Below are 20817 nucleotides of genomic sequence, written 5' to 3'. Positions count from 1 at the left end.
ACTGATCATCTTAATTTTTCCAATTCAGACTCCCCTTTACCTTAATACAAGAAATGCTGTATAAAAATACAAGAAGGGAAACTAAAAAGGCAGGGAGATTGAGTCAGAAGGTGTAGACAGACTCTCCAAACCAAGAGCAGGAAAAAGTGTGCGGAACTGGGGAAAAAAAAATATTTTAGAATAAAATAATAATTTCATAATTTTCCACTTCAAATTAGCTTTTTTGTTTATCTGCTCACAGTACCCAGAATATCATAAACCTAAATTGTGATGTGTTTCCACAGAACCTTCCATGAAAAGAAAAAGGATGGAAGGAACAGAAGGGGGATTTGGAAAACAAACAAACAAAAATAATTAAAAATAATTTTAAAATCCCACTCAATGCAAGCCACTGTATTCATTTAAAAAAAACCATTTAAAATCAAATACTTTTTTCAGGTTATGTAGCTTATTACCAGAAAGTTAATTTTCAGAATGAAAATGCTCAAGCTTTGTCTGAGCAAAACCAGAAGTGGAGTACTGCTAGATGGTAATTCAGCAAACGAGCAAGTGGGACCTCCAAAGAGCGAGGTCATCCTGCTTCACTATTTTGAAATCAAATACTTTTAACACACTCTTCTCATCTTCAAAGAATCACAGCACTCTAGTTTTAGCCAAATGCAGTTTTCAGATTAATGTACTTCATATCCAACTACCCAAAGTAGCTTCAATGGTTCACAATAACTGGAGTTTCTGGTGAGTATGTATCTATCAAGATTACCAAGACGTTAGTAAATTTAAGCTACCTCAAAGTAACTGGTGGTTCATGCCCTAGCTAAACAGAAGACTGTTTTCCATTAGAAATTAAAACATTTTATGGCAAAGTCTTGATTAACTACATCTAACTGCACAGCAGTTATCAACCAAAAGACATTATCCCAGTGACAGCAGCTTACTAACCTATTCTTCATTACCTCTCATGCAATAGATGCAGAAGAGTGAAAAAGAAGGCTGGAAGATTGCCCAGGATATTGCCTCTCTACTTCAGCAGAAGAGAATCTAGAATTTGCAGGATCAATTCACTCCAGAGTAAGGCACTAACAGTATAAACAGAGTTTTGCTGTAATGACCAGAAAAACTGCTAACTTGTCTTCAGCACCACTGTATCGTACTCAGAGGAACAGGAGTGACTTACTTTCCCCATGCATTGCCTAGATCTTTTTTCTCACATGTATGCTTTATTAGTTTTGTAATGAGATCGATTATTTCTTCAGGGTTAAGATTTACCTTTTAAACAAAAAGGATGCTAGTATTACTTCCAGTCTCAAATCTTTAAGCTCATGTAATGAAGATGAGAGCAGGCAAAGCCTAACACTGCTTGTGAGAAGTGCTAAATGACTCTGCAGATTAAACTGGGTAAGACAAAAGCTAAAAGAAACACGAAGATCATGTTGCAATTCTTTAGAAGTGCTACCATTTTACCAGTGCCCAAAACCAAAGCCAGTTATATTAAAATCATCACTGGAAGTCAAAAAAGCAGATAAGCATGTTGCTTATTTAACTTTTTAGCACAAAACCTCAGAATTAAAAAGCTTTCTGTCTTGCAGTGTTAACATGCAACAGCAAAAAAAGGACCACCAAACTGTGTACACTAATGAAGGCAAAGCAGCTTTATTAATTTGCGTAAATATCTTGAAAGCACCTACAGATAACATTACCATGATATCTCCTAGGAGAATAATTCTAAAAAGCAGTAATTCCCTAGGACTCTGCAGGCAAAGAACAGAACCTAGAATTAAATGCAACTAGAAGCAAAGGCTCGCCAACTCAGCTACCCCCAGCAATACGAATAAACCCAGAGCACAAAAAAGTAATTATAAAAAGTGCAATCAGACTTGCACTCCTATTACAGCAGCCTACAGATCACAGCCACCAACACCCTCTCTGCTGGGGTCACCACTGCACATTGCAGCTGAGCAGGTCGAGTGCAAATTACTGCCAGAGAGATGGTCCCTCACTCCTGGGTACACCCTCCTGAGGCTACTCTCCCTCATGCCATCGGAGATGCTACAGCAGCATAGAGCTGGTTGTGTTCTTGGGAGAGTAAATGCTCCGCCAGCTTAGCACCGCTCAGCCAACAGGCAGTAAAGACTAGCACCGAAGACAGTAATCTATGTTAATCTGAAAGGTTTAGTTCAGAAATATTTATTTATATATCAGATATATTTATGTTATTTATTTATTCAGAAATATTTAACTGCTTGAGCAGGAGAGAAGGAGTGTACTCAAGTATGCAGTAATTAGGACTGCTTTTCAAAATCAAAATCTTATATGCTGATGACTCAGAACATCTAGCCAAATGGATGAGTCATAAAGCTATTCCACATGATTTGGCAAAATATCAGGTGAGTTGCCTTTGATTTTACTTGCCGAAAACTTACCACGGTACGTTATGGGGGTTTTTTGGTTGTTTTTTTGTTTTGTGGTTTGTTGTTTTTTTTTTAAGGGAAACTGGACGATGCATTTTCAATCCTATTGCTCAAATAATTCACAAGTGAAAAAATACATCAAAGAAGGTGTTGCTGCCTGTACATTAAGAACTATCCCATCAAAAACTCCTAAAAACCTCACCTTATTCATTGTTGACTTTGGTAGATTGTTGCATCCTTATTCAGTATCTTGAAGGCAACTGCCCGCCTGTAAATCTACTAAAATTCAGAGATGCATCTAAGCTGAAAAATTTTTCAAATAGAATTGTCCCTGTCCCTGCAGGCTACCATCTGCTGCACTATGTCATGCATAAAACTCTATACAAATTAAACTACAGTGAATATAGAAATATGGGGTTTTTTCTTTTTTATAAGGTCATTACTGGATATTTACCTCAGTGACAACGTATGTGCCTGCTATTGCGCTATAATGTTTTTCTATGCATATTTCATCTTACAAAGCCAAACCCATTTAGGCTTAACTGGCTTCATATGCAAGAAAGCGCTTCCACATTTGATGGCAAAGATAAAACACTGATTAAGTTCATGATCTTGGAAGGCACTGAATGCCTTCAATTCTTAGCCCTCTTCACAGATGACACCTAGTAGGTCCAAGGTTTCAGTTTTAATCTGTCAAAAATTATCCTCAAGTGCAACTGCACTCACATGAACCACATTTACAGCCATCAAATAAAGCTTAAATCCTCAAGAAAGGAAGCACTTCATGGAACATGACAGTTCATACCATATCAAATAACAAAAACTTCTAATGGCAACTGAATAGCAACAATCAGAGAATTTTTGTCAGGGAAAACCAGAAAGAGAATTTCTAAACACCCTTTCTGTAAGAAAACTAGGAAGCGGTGACCTGTATCCATCAAACCTTCTTCAATGTACAGTTAAAAGAGGGCTTGATGTTAGCAGGGACATGCAAGAAGAGATCAAGCTGAAAATGAATTCTTAAATATTCCCCTTAAGAATAAATATCCTCTGTCCATTTCCTTTTATGATCTTACTATGTATCTGCGTAACTATTCAAGTTTTTTTTAATATATTCTACAAATTTTCAAAATAAGCTCCTTTACATTCAATTAACACTCTACAGTACTTATCTCGCTTCTTCAAGGCAAAGTCACAAATCTTTGTTTTATCTTTTCCTCTTCTGCTTACTACAGTATACAGGAAATTTTATGGAAGTTGTAGGTTCATTTTTTGCATTACCGCACATTGAGATATAAAAGATTAATTTATTCCCAAGTCAGGCAGGAATTACAAGGGCAATGAATATACTAATTTTTATAAACTTTCAAGGACTACTGACATATTAGTGATGGGATGAGCAAGCAGGGGCTCAAAATACAACCAAAAGCTGAACAGTTTGACGTTAACTCTGAATGACAGCTGGACAAAGGAAACAGATCTCATGAAGCGAGAGTTTGACCAGACCTTGAAACAAAGATCTGAAGCACAGGATTTGCTTGCCTGGGAACTGGCTGCCCACCAGAGTTACAGCGATGGAGTCCCGGATGCTGCTGGGCAGAGAAAGAAACACTTCCAATGCAGACGTCTTGCTTTTTCCCATGGAGTAAATGCCAGCTACGCGCAGCCAGTTTACCTGCATTCTTGTAGCATCTTCACCTCACATCAGTACTTGCCTTATGCCAAACTGGCAAACTGTACAAGGGTTGGGTACTGCTCAGGCTTACCTGAAAATTTTTCTGTCCCAGAGGAGCTCTGAGATGGTCAGCTCTGGCCATTCTCTGCATTATTTTTTTTTTTGTTCCTCAATTAGCATAAGTTGCAAGATAGACCTTGATGAGATTTGCTAGGAAAGGCCTATCAAGATCAATATAGGCACCTTCCGTAACCTCCTTGATTATAAATTAAGAACCTGTGTATCCAATATCACGATATATTAAAAGGTTATATTGAATTTACCCACCAATGAAGTGTTAAGTTTCAGAGTCGTAGTATGCTTTTCTCATTTTTTCAAGTGCCACTGGTTTTAACTACACCAGTGATGTCCTTAACATACTATATTTAACACTCCGCTTCTAACACTTCTCCATTAATTCAGATTATTATAGCCACCGATAAATCTGTGCAGGTGAAGAAGCCAAGAACTTCATAAAAAATTTACAGGAGGAATTCTAACACTGTGCATAATGTAAAACTAATCCATAATCTATTACTTACATAGAACAAATGAATAGATGAATTAATGCAACTAATCCAGTTGTCAGTGATTTGGAGTAACTTTTTTTCCCAAATTATTCTGAAAACACTGTATGGAATGTTGACTGGATGACAGAAAACAGCTCAGCAAATGTCTATAAAAAACAAAATTAAAGCCAACCTCCCTCAAACAAATAAAACATCCAAGCTAACACAAGGCAGTTTTATGGTAAAAGGAAGTATAGCAAATTTAGAAGTGTACAATGTTTTCCATTATCCAGAGTTTGTATTTGCCATCTTCTCATCTGCTGGAACAGCCACTGACATCAAAAAGGCAGGGTGAGGAAAACACAGCTTCCTATCCGAAGGATTATAAATGTTGTCGTGCCAAAACCTCTTGCAGTGGAAAGATACTGACAACACATCTGAAAGTGCCCTCCCTGCAGCTACGTTTGTCTATTTTTCAGGTCAGGGGTATCTCAAAAACTTAAGAAACACAATTAACTGAAAAGTTTGGATGTTCTGGCAACACTTTCTCTGTCACAGCTTGAACTTCTTCCAGACATAAATACCATCCTACAAGCTTTCAGGTTTTGTTTTTATTTCTTTATCAGGCAGGCAATTCTTTTCTTCTTAAAACAAGTATCATAATTGTATTTTAATGTAGTGAGTATATATAAGGTACCTGCTACATGCCATGAAAACACACAGAGAAAGCACCTTCTGTTCATGTCTTCTAATTTTTGCAGTAAAGAGAAAGTATTATGCTGTCCATTTACTGATTTTTGAGTAAAATTCACTAGCTCACAACTGAGGAGGAGAAAGTACCAAATTCTGTGATGGTGAAAAAGTAACTTTACATGTGGGTCAGGATCTAGGAAGAAAGGGAAGAGTAAGACTGAAATGCAGTACCTGGAGGAAAAGCTTCCGAAGACCCCTGGTTTATTACAGATCTATTTTTTTTTTTAAACCACTGTAAGCCTCACCACGTATGATTTTGCGATACAATTCCCATATTAGACTGCCTTCACTTTTCATTATCCCGCTCCAGAGGCAGCCTTTCCCTAAATATTACTAAATCACCAGCAAATGAAGTATTTCAAGACAGCTTTTTCCACACGGTTTTGCTTGTCACAAATATCAACATCAGACAGACACACACAGACTAGCGCCAGCCCCAGATGCAGGCCAAGATGAATTCACATTCTTTCCTGTAATCCTACTTAATTGTCGACTATGAATTTTGCTTCGTGATACATACTATTTAAGCATACATCTCCAGTGGGAGTTTCACCGATACCTCAACATGCACAGGTATGGCTCTTACAGAGCTTCAGAAACATAGCTGGTCCTTTTGTTTATTTCTTTAAGAGAACAAAATCACCACAGTGCTTAGATGTTCAGATGATATCATTAAAAAAAAAAAAATAAACAAAACCCAACAGCCCACAAATCAATCCCCAAGGGCTCATGACAAGCAGCACGCCAGCCTCCTGGAAGCCTAAACCAAAGACTCTCCGTGGAGCCAGCTGGGCAAAGACCAAGTGTTCTGCACAGAAAGTCAAGCCCGTGGTTTGCAGATTTTAACAGCAGCTAAAATGAGGAGGAACCACAAATTCATACTGTTAAGCCCAGTAACTAGTCAACAGATATTAACAGTACTGCTCAGATTTTACAAGTACAGAAAAGTACTCATATTGCTAAAAAAGGAAGGAAAAAAAATCAAGTGAATAATCAGGCTTTTCTGGAAAATAATAAATTCATTACTTTGTATGTTATCCATAAAGAAAACCAGAGAAATCTTCTGGAAATAAAGTACCTTAACATTTTATAATCTCTCTGTCTAATGTAAGTCACTATTTTAAGTGTATTAAAGGCAGTTTACATGAAAGCTTTTTTATTTTTAATCGTGTCTGACCTGAAATAGAGAGGCTCCAAACCCCATTACCCTAGGCGGCTTAGCATAAACCTACATCCTAGCTGTTCTGCCCTTTGTAACTTTGCATCTTTTTGTTTGTGTGGTTTGATTTTGGTTTTGTAATATTTTTGTGGATCCATGTTGTCAGTGTAACAAAAAGCCAAGCAGCCTATGAAAAGCAGCTGATGGAAATAAATATAATGACCTTTGATAGCCAGCATTTTAAATGTGCTAAGAATCTCTAGAATAAGGGCATGCGTCTCATAAATAGGACTCTGTAAATTAGAACAAAAATAGGCCAACCTGGGCAATTTGGCCATGGGAGCTGATCTATTTAAACCAAAAGTAGGGTTTGCTTCTCCCTCCTGACTTTTTATTCTTTATTTTGTACTTTCTGATTTCTTTAAATATAAGACTTCATGGCAACCCATAAAACTCATCACGTTTCATGTTCCCTCAGCATCCCATGAGCAGTGGAGAGTCTACCTGCTCATCTTCTTACACGGTTCTAACTGCCCAAGAAAGTCTTGGTACTCTGCTGCTACAATAACACAACAGCAAGAAAACCGGGATGTCTCACAGTCCCTTCAAACTGAATATCCATTTCTTTTCTTTGATTCCAGCTGGCTTCAGTATGTTGTGCAGTCTTACTCACTGTAGGACTTCCAGAGCATGACCACTCTTGCCATAGGAAGATTCAGATTCCTCTTTAACTAGTGGAAAAAAAAAATCTGTAAAACTCTAATAGCTTAAATATTGCTTGGAAAAAACCATGTACAGAGCAAAAGCTATGTCAGTACTGCACAGGAAAACATGGGTCTAACAGGATGCACGTGTTTGTTAAATTCCATAGTCTTCTACCACTTAAAAAGATTAAGAAGGTTTTTAGTCTGAATCCTAGTTTAGCTCTTAAAAAAAAAAAAGTTAAAAAAATTGAGATAATTCCTCCCTTCCTTCCTTCTCCATTAGGATAGAAAGACTGAAAATTTACCTTTACTCCCCAAAGTACAGGTACAATACTCACTAAAAAGCCCCATCTCCAAATTGCATCACACCTTGTCACTTTCAAGTGACAATCCTCAAAACTGGTCCTGAAGAAAAAAAATGAGAAGCCCATTCCAGGCAGAGCTTAAAAACCGAATTCAAAATGATAAACTTGTATTTCAGATTTGCCAATTTCACATTTCATGCAACACTGCCCAATTTACCTAAAGAAGAGCTAAGACTCAGAAATAACATTTTTCCCTTGCATGTAGTCTCACTGGGACACCTTTCTGTGCTTTTATAGATGCGTTATCTACATTCTCCACACATCTTGGCCCTGGAACTAGAAAGCTGCTTCAAGAAAACTTGATGGACAAGACTGTTCAAGAAGTGCTACTGACACTTTTTGAAGTTCAGATAGCACAAACCCAGAAATAGTCAGGAAAAAGGATGTTTGCCTTCACAGAATATGCTGCATCCCTCACATATACTTTTATTCTGGTAATCCTTAGGAATACATTGGAAAAGATGACATCCCTCTGTACAAAACAGTCCCACCACAAGAAAACAGATCGCGTTTCAGCTGTACACAGTGATGAGACAAAGGAAGACATGAGTATGGTACTAAAGCCAGCAAACTCATCCGTGTATCAAAAACATTCTTTAAAATACAAAATTCTAGAAAAACTGAGCACAAATTTAGCGATGTAGAATTTTTCAGTTAGGTTCAACTTTGTGCATTTAAAAACAAAAGACAAAAAGTTACTGCAGAGGAGTATCTCAAGGGCATTACAGTCAATTAGTGTCTAATAAAATATGCAGCCTTTTCTACAAAGTATTCGTTCATTTATGACTTCCCCCCCTTTTTATTTTTATTTTTTAAAACAGAGGTCTAGTCTGGGAAAAAATTCACATGCACTTAAAATATAAGAATCAGTCCTTCAGAGTAAGATAACGCTGTGTTTCTCCCCTCAGGCTTTCCCATTTTAAAAAAGATTAACACCTATTTTCATAACCATTTAGCAGGGCAAACATTTCACTGAAGTTGTACTGCAGTAGAGCAAGCTCCATCCACCACTCCCTAGCGTAAAGCAAACATCTGCAAACCACCTAATAGTAAAGGCAGTGATTCTGATTACTAACAGTCGTGACCAACTGACGCCCAGGTGAACGTGTAGAGCAGTTTGTAGTAAATCTCTTAAAAATAAAGAGATATAATAAGTGTGGTGGGATTCCTAGTAAGCCACTGCAGTTTTAGCCTTGCAGTAAAACCACACTTGGAACAGCACAAAACTAGTTTCTAATGACAGAAAACTAGGGAAAGCATGCTAAATAAATAAATGAATGAATGAAGAGACAAGATTGCTTCCAGTGTGTCATTTTCAACTCCTTTCATAATGGATATATTCTGTGAAATTAATTGGAAGTGAAAAGGTACCTGGATTGCTTCAGACCTTTGCCAGATCTCTCTGTACTACACCTGAGCTCAGAATGATGCTCATGTTTACAATTTCATCTCTTCATTTACAGAATTAATAACTACTTTTGCCCCCTCAAAACACTGATCCAGTTTTCATGACAGATAATTGTACAACAAACATTAAAAAAAAACCAAAAAACACACACAACAACAACACAGGACTGTGCTTTTTTAAGTAAGAGAAAAATATTTGCCTTTTTCTGTTCCTAGCTCCTTGAAAAATGATGCTTTACTAGAAGACGTGGGGGAACACTGGAGGTATAGCAGCAGGCTGGCACAGCCCCAGTACCATCTTGTGTTAGTGAGCACACACAATTTCTGCCACCTTCCGGAGGCAGTGTCAGAGGTGGGCAACTCTGTCAAGTGAAATGGTTTTCGTTTTAAAGAGCGAGCAGGATGGATAACCTCAAGCAACTACATTGAATATTAATAAGGTGTTTCAGAATGGGACTTTTATTTTTAAATATACTCACCCACAAATATCCCTCTCCAGAAAAAAATAAGAAGTGAACGTCCTCAGCTTTCAAAGTAGTAAGTGGCAACTGGACGTACTTCACAGCAATTATTACCAAGGACTGAAAATCCTGGATTATACCCTGTGCAGTTTAACTTACCTTAGCTATGTCTGTAAGAGTTATGCAAAAAAAGTTTTTAGATCATACTCTTAGAATTTTTTTAATCTTTATTCTTAAAACATGCTAGATACTTGAAAGAGCGTATCAAAAAGCCTAAATTAAGATAGACAAGCACGCCTATCAGGCTGAATATATCCTTACCTCTCTGTTGTAAAAAAATGTGCAATTCACTGAGCATGCAGATCATTGAGAATGATGAAACCACAAGCCTTTAAGCCAAGACTCTGCTCAGATCTATTTTAAATCAGTAACAAAACTCTCACCAGCACTCACAGATTTTAAGTGGCAGTGGAAAGAAAAGCTCAATGTGAATGAGTTCCTGGACCTTTCATCATTTAACAAGAAAACAAGAAACCAAACGTACTCAAACTCAAACACTCTGTTATTACACAGTAGCGTGATGGGGGTGGGGGTGGGTGGGGGGGTGTTTAGGCCCAAGGAGGCATAAATTTGGCTGTTCCTTATAGGAAGAATACAGTACTCCAAATTTTCCAGTCTGTAAGGCAGCCACCAGAGGAAAGGTGAAAACAAGAAATTGTATGCACGCTTGTTTAAGAAGAATGCATTTCATCTTCTAGCAGGTTACTGTGGAATCAGATCTACATTAATCAGAATCATGTTTTTACATAGTTCACTGCACTAAGAAAAGCAAAGAGAAACCCAAGATAATTTTCTGCAGTCTTACCTCAACTTTATCTTCAAATTAATTATGCAGTGTGCCACAACACGCATCAAGAAATTAAATACGAAGTGGCAAAATAGCAAGAAACACACAGAAGTATTACAACATGGTTCTGACTTACCTATGTGATAAAGTCCTATCCAGTCAGTTGGGTCTACTTCTTCCTTAATATCCCAGAAAATTATGAGGTTCTGAGATTGCCCCAAGGTGTATTCGTACATACTGGCTGTCAAACTTGACCTGCTATCCGAGGTCACTAAATCAGTGTCACTGTTGGCACGCTGCAAGTTCATGTTCTCAGCCATGGTGCCCTGAGATGCCAAACTATGCAGATTCTCTGGGCTCAGAGTATACCGCAGCTGGGGGTTGCGACGTCGCACAAAAAGCAGGTGTTCTCGGGCTGAACTGGCCATCTCTTCTCCACCTTTGTCAATTTACGTGAAAAAGTTGTTGTTCAGAGATCTATCACGAAGAAGAAAAAAAAAAAGTGTTAAAGTGAGACAGCAGGTTACTCAGTCAAATGGACTGGCACTAGCGCAACAACGTTCCTCCAGAAGCCTAAAAGGGACAGAGTCTAGTATTTTACTTTGTTGCCCTACTACTGCAGCCACCTCAGTGTTTGTACACATACATAAAAAAAAGTACTAATCACTTGCCACAAAATTCAGTTTAACGACACACCACGAAACAAAATTTCTAAGCGAGAAAGCGACAAAAAGCAAAATATCCAAGACCACCTATCAAGCAAGAACAGTGACAGTAACAAAGCTAATTTAAGTCTGGCCGTAGCCTAAAGAGCAAAGAGATAATGAATTCGTCTTCCACCAAAGAAATCAGAGCAGCACATGATCTACTTTCACTTACATATGTTAGTCTGCAACAATACTCTCCATGCACTGTTGTGTTCAGAATTGGTAAAGTGTTGAAGGTATTAATAAAGTTGGACATATTTCAGTAGAAATACGGTATCACAGATTTATGCTACTGTAAAATAATTTTGTAAGAATTTTATTTTTTAAGGTACATAGCATAGCTTCTGAGATCCTCTATACCATACAAAAATACATCGGACCATTGACTGGGGTACTTCAGACTACGGATCTATATTCAGTTAGCCCATGTCAGTTTATCTGTGCAGTCAGATTTTGTTGTTCTTTTCCATACATCAGAAAACAGAGGCCTTATAAATTCAACAGCCTTCCTCTAGCCCTGAGGAGACACTAGGTGACCTTCACTGAAATGGTCACGTCAACATCATCACGCCATACCTTCAGAAACAGAACTTGCATCTCATTATGCACAGCACTAAAAGTGTCACCATTTGAAAATAAGCCCTCACATTACTCACAACTTGAGATAAATCATCAGAAAGGAAAGACAAGAATAGCAAAATATTGAAACAGAGGGAACAGCTTATAGGAAGATAGAATCGGCAATGGGGAACCCTCTTGCCATAGGAGGAGTGTGAAAACTTCCTTATCTAAGCCACGTGACTTTGACCAAAGCTGTCTGCCTTTTTCAAAAGCTGTAGTCTATATCAAGTCATTGTTTCTTAATTTTACAGAGGAAATAAAACAGTCCTCATCTGGCAGAACCATCTGCCTTCAAGAAGAAACAGAATTTCATGGTAATGTGTTTTTCAGTCAAAATTGTGGAAGTGGTCTTCAGTAAGATACTCACCTGGAATAAAACCCCTGTATTTCCTGCAAAGTAACCCAAACCAAAGCTGTTGTTCTGCCCAGGAGTAACTCCAGAGCTCATTGCGAAGAAATTGTGTCCTTTCACTCTTCATACAATTTGAAAATCATATTTCAACGTTTCTGACCAGACTGCAGCTTAACCAGTGACAACAGCAATTATCCCAGTATAGTACCTGTGAGGTATGTATACTGCAGGAAAGATTACCTTATTTTTATACATACAAATAACCACACATAAGAAAAATGTGTGCATGTACACATATATAAAAACAAATAAAGGCACCTGTATATTATTCTCAGGCTTTCTTCTTGCTGTCAAAGACTGCAGCTATCATACACAGATATATTTATTCTCTTAAGATAACACAAGCACTGTCAGGCAGTGCTGAGCATCACCTGCTAAAGCGTTCCTTGTTTCCAGCAAGGAAGCCTGTAACACAGAATTAGGCAGAACCCATAAGAAGTGAATGGACTGGTTGTGGGTATGGCCACTTCCATAGTACTGTAATTAGACCTACGGTACACTACCGCTATCAATCAAGTGTCTGATGACCAGTTTATTAAACAGAAATCTCAGCCTTTAAAGGTCAAAAGACACAGCCTCAAAAGGTCAAAAGACACTTAATTGTTAAAAAGAAAATCAAGGAGAGTTCTTGGAGGTCCCAAGATTGTGTTTAAGAAATACTTGTTGGTTTGTGTTTTTTTTTAAAAAGGGCATTTTCCTATTTTGAGGGTTTTCTTTTCCTGTTAATTCCTCTTCACCCACATGATGAACCTTCAAAAACTGCTTCTTACTTTCACTTCTATTTCCTATCGTTTATCTTCAATTTTCTTTTTAATAACATTTCAGTCTATGCACCCTTCCAGTATATCACAGATTCTTCTGCTGTTTTTCAGCTTTTCATAAATTGGAAAGGTTTTGAAATATTAATAATAAAGGGCAAAAATAAAATTCAACTCAGTTGTATGCAATTCATCACACACTGTACATGGCTCAGCATCAAATATTGCAGAAAAGGAAAGAAACAAAAATTCAGTTCAGTAGTTCTGCATATATAGAAGTGACATGGAGATTACCATAATTACATCAAGAAGTATGCAACACAGTCTTTCCTGACATGAACAATGTTTTGGCTAAATACAAAATGCATTTTATTTTTGATGCTAGACGTCAGCAGCATTCACTAACTCCTGCGCACCCTGTCTCTGACACCAGTGTCAGTGATGAAAAGGAAACTTCAGTATAAAAGGCCTTCTTAAATTAGAGCCAGGGAAGTTAGCTACCTTGTTTCTTTATGCTGGGTATTGTTTGCTAGATCTGAAAATCCTAGATGACTTTGAGACCAGAAGGGTAAGTAAGAAATAGCTACCAACTTCCCCACATGGCCGCGAAACACACAGGGATCAGCTCCCCACCCTTTTTATTTTGTCCCTCTTCTTTTTTATTTGTGATCTAGGCAACAGCACATGCTAACAGTTAGGTCTTAAATGTCACAGTGAAAGAGTCCCTCTGCACCAGGAGATGTGGTGAGATTCATTAATTAATGCTGTCAGTCACGTAGTTTTCTTCTGTCCCACAACTAGAGATGTATGCAATTTTGAACTACTGTATACAGTGGGTTTATGGCTGTAAAATCACTGCAAACTAAGGGTCATGCAGGAGGATTACAAGTTAAAGACAAAATTTTAATAGGATGGATGAAAAAATTTCCCTCAGTTGCAGAGCAGTACAGTGCACCTGGGGCAGCACGGGCATTTGTTGGAACATATTGAAAATTTGTATGTGGCAGATGGACAAACTCATCCATGTTTAAGGACACATGGGAACTAACTTGTCCTAGCTAGGACCATCCCACTGTTTGAGAGATGAGAACAGCCTGAGAAAAACACTAGCTCCTTTGCCACAGTCCATTCTCTTAACTCCTAATTGTCACCACTCTGGTGAATCACGGCCATCGTTGCAGTTTGGAAAGTAAAGTAAACCACAAATCTAAATGCTGGGTAACTTCTCTGATCCTACTCATGAATTCAAGTGTCTTGAGGTCATGATGTCAACTATGATCCCAACAAATCATATAAAGCAATCTAAATCAATTTGCAACAAACATGTTAAACTCGCAAGTAAATTAAGTCCTATTATGGAAAAAATGCCTCCAAAAACCTGGGACTCGTAAGTTTTTAGAATATTTTCTAAATTCTGAGAAATAGGTTGCGAAGGCCCTAATGTCAGACAGCACCCTGCTACATAGCATCTCACAGTAAGCTGTGAGGGTAATTAAGGAGATCTTTAAAGAGAGAAATAGGATACTCTTGTTGTAAGAGGGGAAAAGGTGACTGCCATAAAACCCAAACCGTAAAGAGCGATGGAAGACAAAAAAGAGCGACTACTTTACTTATATGCAGTCTGAAGATGGGATGAAAGCTTCACACAGTGTCTTCCTGCCTACAAAAAGAATTGCTTATCTGACACTTGGTTAACAATTCCTGATGTCTGTCACGAATAACATAACTAGCAGTACACTAACACATACATCCTACCAGAGACTGAAAATAAGAATTATCCTCCCACCTTCAATTCCTGCTAAATAGCACTGAAACAGCATTTGCATCCAGACTATGCTGTAAAGACAAAGCCTGCAATTAGCTGCATGCACCTGCCCTGCCACGGTTTGGCTGATCAGGCTTAATGTGATCACAGCAGCAATTTCACCAAGTATCCAACCAAGCTGGCGAGGCATATTGTTTCATGAAGGCTATCTGAAATATGGAAACTGAATCAAAAGCACAGGGAAAACATAGGCATTTGAGAAATTAGCAGATACTAGCTTTAGCAAAGTGCTTCAGTTGAAAAGTGAAACCTGTACCAGAGTTGCTTTTCTGTATCACAGCATTTTCTTCGGTACTTGACAAGAAGCTTTGAGAGAAATAGGACTGATTTCCTTGCAATCTCTAAGCGGCACAAGTTCAGGATTATTTCTGTCTAAATATACTCCTCAATTACTCATCATAGAGGGACCAGAATTCAGAAAAAGTTCCACTTGATATACAAAACACAGACAGGAAAAATCCGCTTGCCCAACCTTCTTCACTAAAGGAGATTGAAAAATGTCAAACCATTTCTGACATGCAGCCAAACATTCAATAGTCTGAAAAACACACTAACGTACTGGATGTACATACACGTGTGAAAAATATATGAAAGTCTGGGAGTTCCAGCACAGGAATAATCAAAACAATCCCACCCCACCATGCAAAACAAACCAGAGTTCACACACTGCCCTGTTTATGTTACTCATAACAGTGACTCATTTCTTGTTTACGTAGTGATCTTTTACACGGCTTACAGGTCTTGTTAACAGCCTCTTCCCATAACATTTGCTGCGAACCAACTCCACAGGGCTGGCCCTGAGAGCACGACAGGTCAGCCACCAGGCAGGATTAGTGCCCTAAGTGGGTGGCTGAGCCTGCTGCTGGGGAAGCAACAATTAACACATTTCACTGGGGAACTGGCTCCATGTCTCCGCACTGCAACATCACGTCACCCGCAAGAGAAGCGAGGCGAGGAGGTGGGCAGCCTGGCAGCCTCCGGCCAAGGCTCGGCAGGGAGAGCCCTCAGGGACCACTCTGCACCTGAGCACCACTCTCGCTGTACATCAGATGGGCAGGAAGAACGGTCCAGCCCAACTGGCTCCCAAATTTCCCCTCCGTTCATAGAATCATTTACAGTGAAAAAGACCTTGAAGATCATTGAATCCAAGCGTTACCCCAGCACTGCCCAGCCTACCACTCAACCATGTCCCCAAGTACCACATCTACGTGTCTTTTAAGTGCCTCCAGGGATGGCGACTCCACCACCTCCCTGGGCAGCCTGTTCCAGTGCTTGACCACCCTTCCAGTGAAGGCAATGTTTCCCAATATCCAATCTAAACCTCGCCTGGCGCAACCTGAGGCCGCTTCCTCTTGTCCTATCGCTTGTTACTTGGGAGAAGAGACCGACACCCACCTGGCTACAGCCTCCTGTCAAGGCAGCTGTAGAGAGCGAGAAGGTCCCCCCTGAGCCTCCTCCTCTCCCGGCTGAACCCCCCAGCTCCCTCAGGCGCTCCTCACAGGATTTGTGCTTGCTCTAGACTGTTCACCAGTTCTGTTGCTCTTTGGTCACATTCAGATGACGCTCAGTATCACTCTCAAATGCCGCTTGCATGCAGTACAAAGATTGATACATGCTACAGTAAAAGGCTCAAACTGACCAGCTCTGGGCTTTACGTGGATGAGAAACCAAAATTTTTCTTGCACAAATTCAGAATTTGGCGGTTTTTCTCCCCACAGAACTTTCTGTGAATTTTCTAGGATAAGGTATGACTACAGTTCATTTGCAGCTAGCCATACACTGGCTTCAAACTTGCCAGAAACTCTGGCAAAAGCAGAAGTCAGAATTCACTGTCAGCTGCAAAACCTAAGAAGCTGGGTGGTGGTTAATCGTACGGTTAACTCCTATGCCTAACAAGTCTGCACTTATCTCAGTACTAAAGAGCTTTCAAGCTCCTTTACAGCTGCTGCATACTACTTCTGCCAGCAGGACAGAGGGGGCCCTCCCAGTAAAATTCAGCTACTTGGCAAGTTCATCAGTGATTCTGCCCAGGACAAAGAGATGAACCCGATATTTCTTTAACTTTCCTTCCAGGACTACACTCCAGTATTTCTACAGCTATCTGGAGACACAGATTTTGTCAATAAAAGATAAAAATAAAATCAGATAAAGCTGACATGAAGCATCCTTTCCTGTACCAGCAGAAATAAAAGAAAAGCTCCATCTTTTTGCCCAGACATCCTTTTCTTATTATTCCTCCTGGAAGATTTCCAACAATTTCTACTCATCACGTTTCCTGCAACTGACATAATGGGATTTCTCTCCGAAGGTATTTTACCATCTGATTATTAGGATTTTTCTACGTTAACTAACTTTTTATCAGATTCGAATTAAGCTAACACATTTGGATGCTTCCTATTCAGCCACCCAGATAAAGCTGAACATAAAAGCTGTCACAGTATTCAAGAGCCAGAAAAATCAGCTGTTTGGGATCTCCGTTTTCTCCACTGTCTACCAAGCAGAGGGTAATAAGGCCTCTTCACTTACATGACCATGGCTATCCTAAGTCTTTAGGATGATTTAGCATAAGAATTAATCAACTTGTATCATGTAGTATAAATCTAGTATTTTTCTAGTAGATCACAAAGTTCAGTACTTCAAAAATATAACAACCATTATACTATGTAACTGCACAGTTCTGAGCATCAGCATCGGACAGAAAACTGCTGAGAGCTAAAACATAATCATAACTGTTCAATATTGCTACCTAGAGTGCCTTAGTGCTCATTGGGTCTGCATGTTGTAAATAATAAATCATGTAAGTAAATGATATAAACAAGTCCCGTGATGGTATATTAGAGGAAAAAAGCGACTATTCTAAACCTAGGGAATTCATGATTGAATTAAAAGCAACGAAGAGATGTCGAACTTGGAAAACCACATCATTACATGTCTGACACCATTTTTCTTTTTAATTACAAAGATATTGAGGATATCTCAGAGAGATTAAAAGAGGAAGATGTCTCTTTTTCTCACAGTTCTTCTAATCTGCACATTTGACAGCAAATTTGTATTCACTGCTTTTCCCTGAATAGCCAGTTCTGTATATTTCTTTCATTAGGGTTGCTCTTGAGAAGATATTTGACGTGATAGAAAACTACCATCATAACTGACGCAGGACTTAAACTATATCTAAGTACTTAAATGTTCTTTAGTTTCTTTCTAAATGGAGTAAAAGTCAAATGTACTTTAATTCAAGTTAATTGAATAGTAACTGTCTTGATATATAAATTGTTCTACCCAGAAGTGCAAAGAAACAAGTTGAATTCAGAAACACTTTATTTTTCTGCTGATCTGCCTACTTTCTCCTTTAACAAAGCCCCCTAGACTTTTGTAATAGGACAATTACTGGATGCCCTTAAAAGCAGTTTAGACTGAAGCAATGATGATGAAAGAATTTAATAAACTTGCTAGTTTCCAGAAACAAACTTACATGCACAGAATTGTTTAACCAGATTTCCTTTTTAATCAAGAAGATTTCCGAGAAAGTCAACTGAAGCATCATGAAAGATAAAGCATTTTGTAAATCCTCTCCTTAGAGAAACGTCCTACACTGGGCAGGCAGCTGTGCAAGGTAGCTGGCCTCCTCCTCGAATAGTCAGAGACTCCTCCAAAGAGCAATCCAGAGTACCAAAATCGCTCCCTCTCTTGATCTGTGCAGAAAGTTGGAGTAACCCGAGACAGAGCAAAAGAGGACAGAATTTTGTCTAGATGCCCTTCTCCTTTGTTGCCCTGCTCTGAGCCATGCCCAAGCCACCAGCAAAACAAGAAAAAAAGTAAACTGTGCAGAGAATACTCTGCCTTTGGCATGCTACCTCATCCTCTGAACTCATTGCTGGGAAATCACAACTGGCACCAGAATTTATTTCTGGAAACTGTTTTCAGATGTTTTAAGGTAAAGCTAAAAATGACTGTGTTGCCATACAGGATAAGGAGGGTAAAAAAAAAAAGAAAGTGCCCATGAATATTCTCATCTCCTGTGGACTCAAATCTGGTGATTCAGCTCAGATGTTAAACATCAGCTCGGATTACAAAATCACCATATAATTTAGACTGGCTGAAAATCTTCCCTAAGGCAAAAAGCATACAGTTCAGCATAAATATATATTTTTAAAAAACAGTCTGTGCAACCCATTATTTGGCCAGAGAATAGCTCATTCAGAGTGCAGCAGAACATCTATTTTAGACCCTTTCAATGTATTTTGTACAGTCCTTTTGTAAAGTCAGTCCTATACACTTTTGTATCTAACTAGCTAGAAACAAACATCTCTCATATTACCTTCAGCTGCTTGAGCAAGGCTTACATCTTCTGTCCCATCAACTGTGACTCTCTTACATCAGGCAGAAGTTCCTGCTAAAACCTATTATGAAGACCAGCACTCTGAAGGGTTCTATGTTATTTTTGTAGCCCATCAGGCACGGCTGTGCTTTCAGTACAATTTATATTAATTCTCACGCAAAAGCACCAGCATGGAGCTATCTGATACATGGAAGATCTGGCCACTGGTCAAAAGAGTAAAGGGTCATAAATACATATCCAGTGTACATACCCGTCAGCGCAGACCAGTGTCTTGTCTCCCAGCAATGCTATACCCACAGCTAAGCTGGAGTAAGCAAGCCCTAAAACATTTCAGCCAGGCGACCTGCCGTGTTCAGCACCAAAAGCTTGTACAACCTGTCTGAATTTGCACTGAAGGAGGGTTCATACAATCCCTTCTGCTGCAACTGCCAGGCTGCAAGGTCCAGCTGGCGTGTAGATGTATCTTAGTATTGCTCTGGAGATGTACAAGATGTCCATGGCCTAAAACTCCTAAAACTCATTCCCATCTTTCACCAGAAGTAGTAACATAAGAACTGCGTATAAATTTAAGTTAAATGTATCAGATACACCTCTAGACCAGGGGTCCTCAAACTTTTTATCCAGGGGGCCGGCGCGGATGCAGTGGCAGGCAGTCATCTGCGGCTGCTTGGTTTCCCCCCCAACCCCCGGGGGGGGGGGGGGGGGGGGGGGGGGGGCAGGGGGGTCTGTAAATACCAGGGGGCAGACTGAGGACCCTGGGGGGCCATATCCAGCCCGCGGGCCGTAGTTTGAGGACCTCTGCTCTAGACTATTCACATGAAGAGACAAAACCTGACTGGAAATTTTAGCACAACTTCATAGCCAAGAGGCTGTGCTCCGTATGTATTGCAAGCCCCTCAACCTCCTCCTGGAGCAGCAACTGCTTTAACAAAGTTCATTTATTTCAGTAAACTTACCTGTAGCACCACCCCTCAAAACGCTGTGTTCACAAACGAGGCAGAGCCTGGAGGTACAGACATGTAGTCATTAAACCCAGCTTATCATAAAAATATGGCCTTGGCTAATTCACGATACCATATTACTCTAGATGCAATTTTAAAACCAGAATCCCCACTGCCAGAGGTTTGATCTTCAGTGTCCGTGACTGATGTGCCTGCTGCTAGTTGCTGTTGGTTGGTTGTCCTGAAGAACTTCCCTTGAAGTACTGAGGCAGTTGCTCTCAGTTTAGCCAGGTCACACAATCGATCTAAAATACAGTCCTCTTCAAATGTCTATACTAGAAAGACAGAATACAACCTCTGCAAGAAGCTACTTCGTCACAGGATGGGAAAATGCACGTTCAGTTGTAATATATGCTCACACTTACATACGTGAAAGCCTGCAAGAACACACTAATGACAAGAAAAACAGGTAGCCGATTTAACTCTCTTGAACAAAACTCCTTTGTATCTTTAGAACTTCTAGGATAGCAGCATCACCAACCCAGGGTTCCCCAATTACACATCAAGTCGGGTTTTTTTCACAACAAGGGACAGTAAAGACCAAAACACAGAACTTTTACAGAAAATAACAATTTCACATTTGTCTGTCCAGGAAAGTAAGCAAACACATAACCAGGAAAAAAAAAAAAGAGTACAATCCCCAAAAGCCTGACAAACAGCAAAGACAAGATGTATTCTTCTGAAAAAAAACAGAAAGGAAAACTGCCAGGCCAAAAAAGCCACAATTCAAAAAGCCATTTATAAAATAACGCACTTGACAGAAGCAGCAGTACAATTATTTTCTGCTTACTATCAGAGTAGTTCTGCAGTTTCATTCCCAGTCTCTG

The 20817-nt window shown here is 39.3% G+C and overlaps 1 protein-coding gene across 1 annotated transcript in view; it reads right to left on the bottom strand.

Moving 5' to 3' along the window:
• Positions 1-20817, bottom strand: part of HECW2 (HECT, C2 and WW domain containing E3 ubiquitin protein ligase 2) — a 176348-nt gene that overhangs the window by 111106 nt on the left and 44425 nt on the right. Inside the window, exon 2 of the mRNA XM_056350145.1 lies at positions 10464-10804. Within this exon, the coding sequence (XP_056206120.1) occupies positions 10464-10755 (292 nt within the window). The 5' untranslated portion in view covers positions 10756-10804. The remainder of the gene's footprint in view (positions 1-10463; positions 10805-20817) is intronic.

The sequence above is a fragment of the Falco biarmicus genome, chromosome 8, assembly GCF_023638135.1.
Source record: "Falco biarmicus isolate bFalBia1 chromosome 8, bFalBia1.pri, whole genome shotgun sequence".
NCBI classification, from domain to species: domain Eukaryota; kingdom Metazoa; phylum Chordata; class Aves; order Falconiformes; family Falconidae; genus Falco; species Falco biarmicus.
This window is presented reverse-complemented; position numbering and strand designations above follow the sequence as displayed.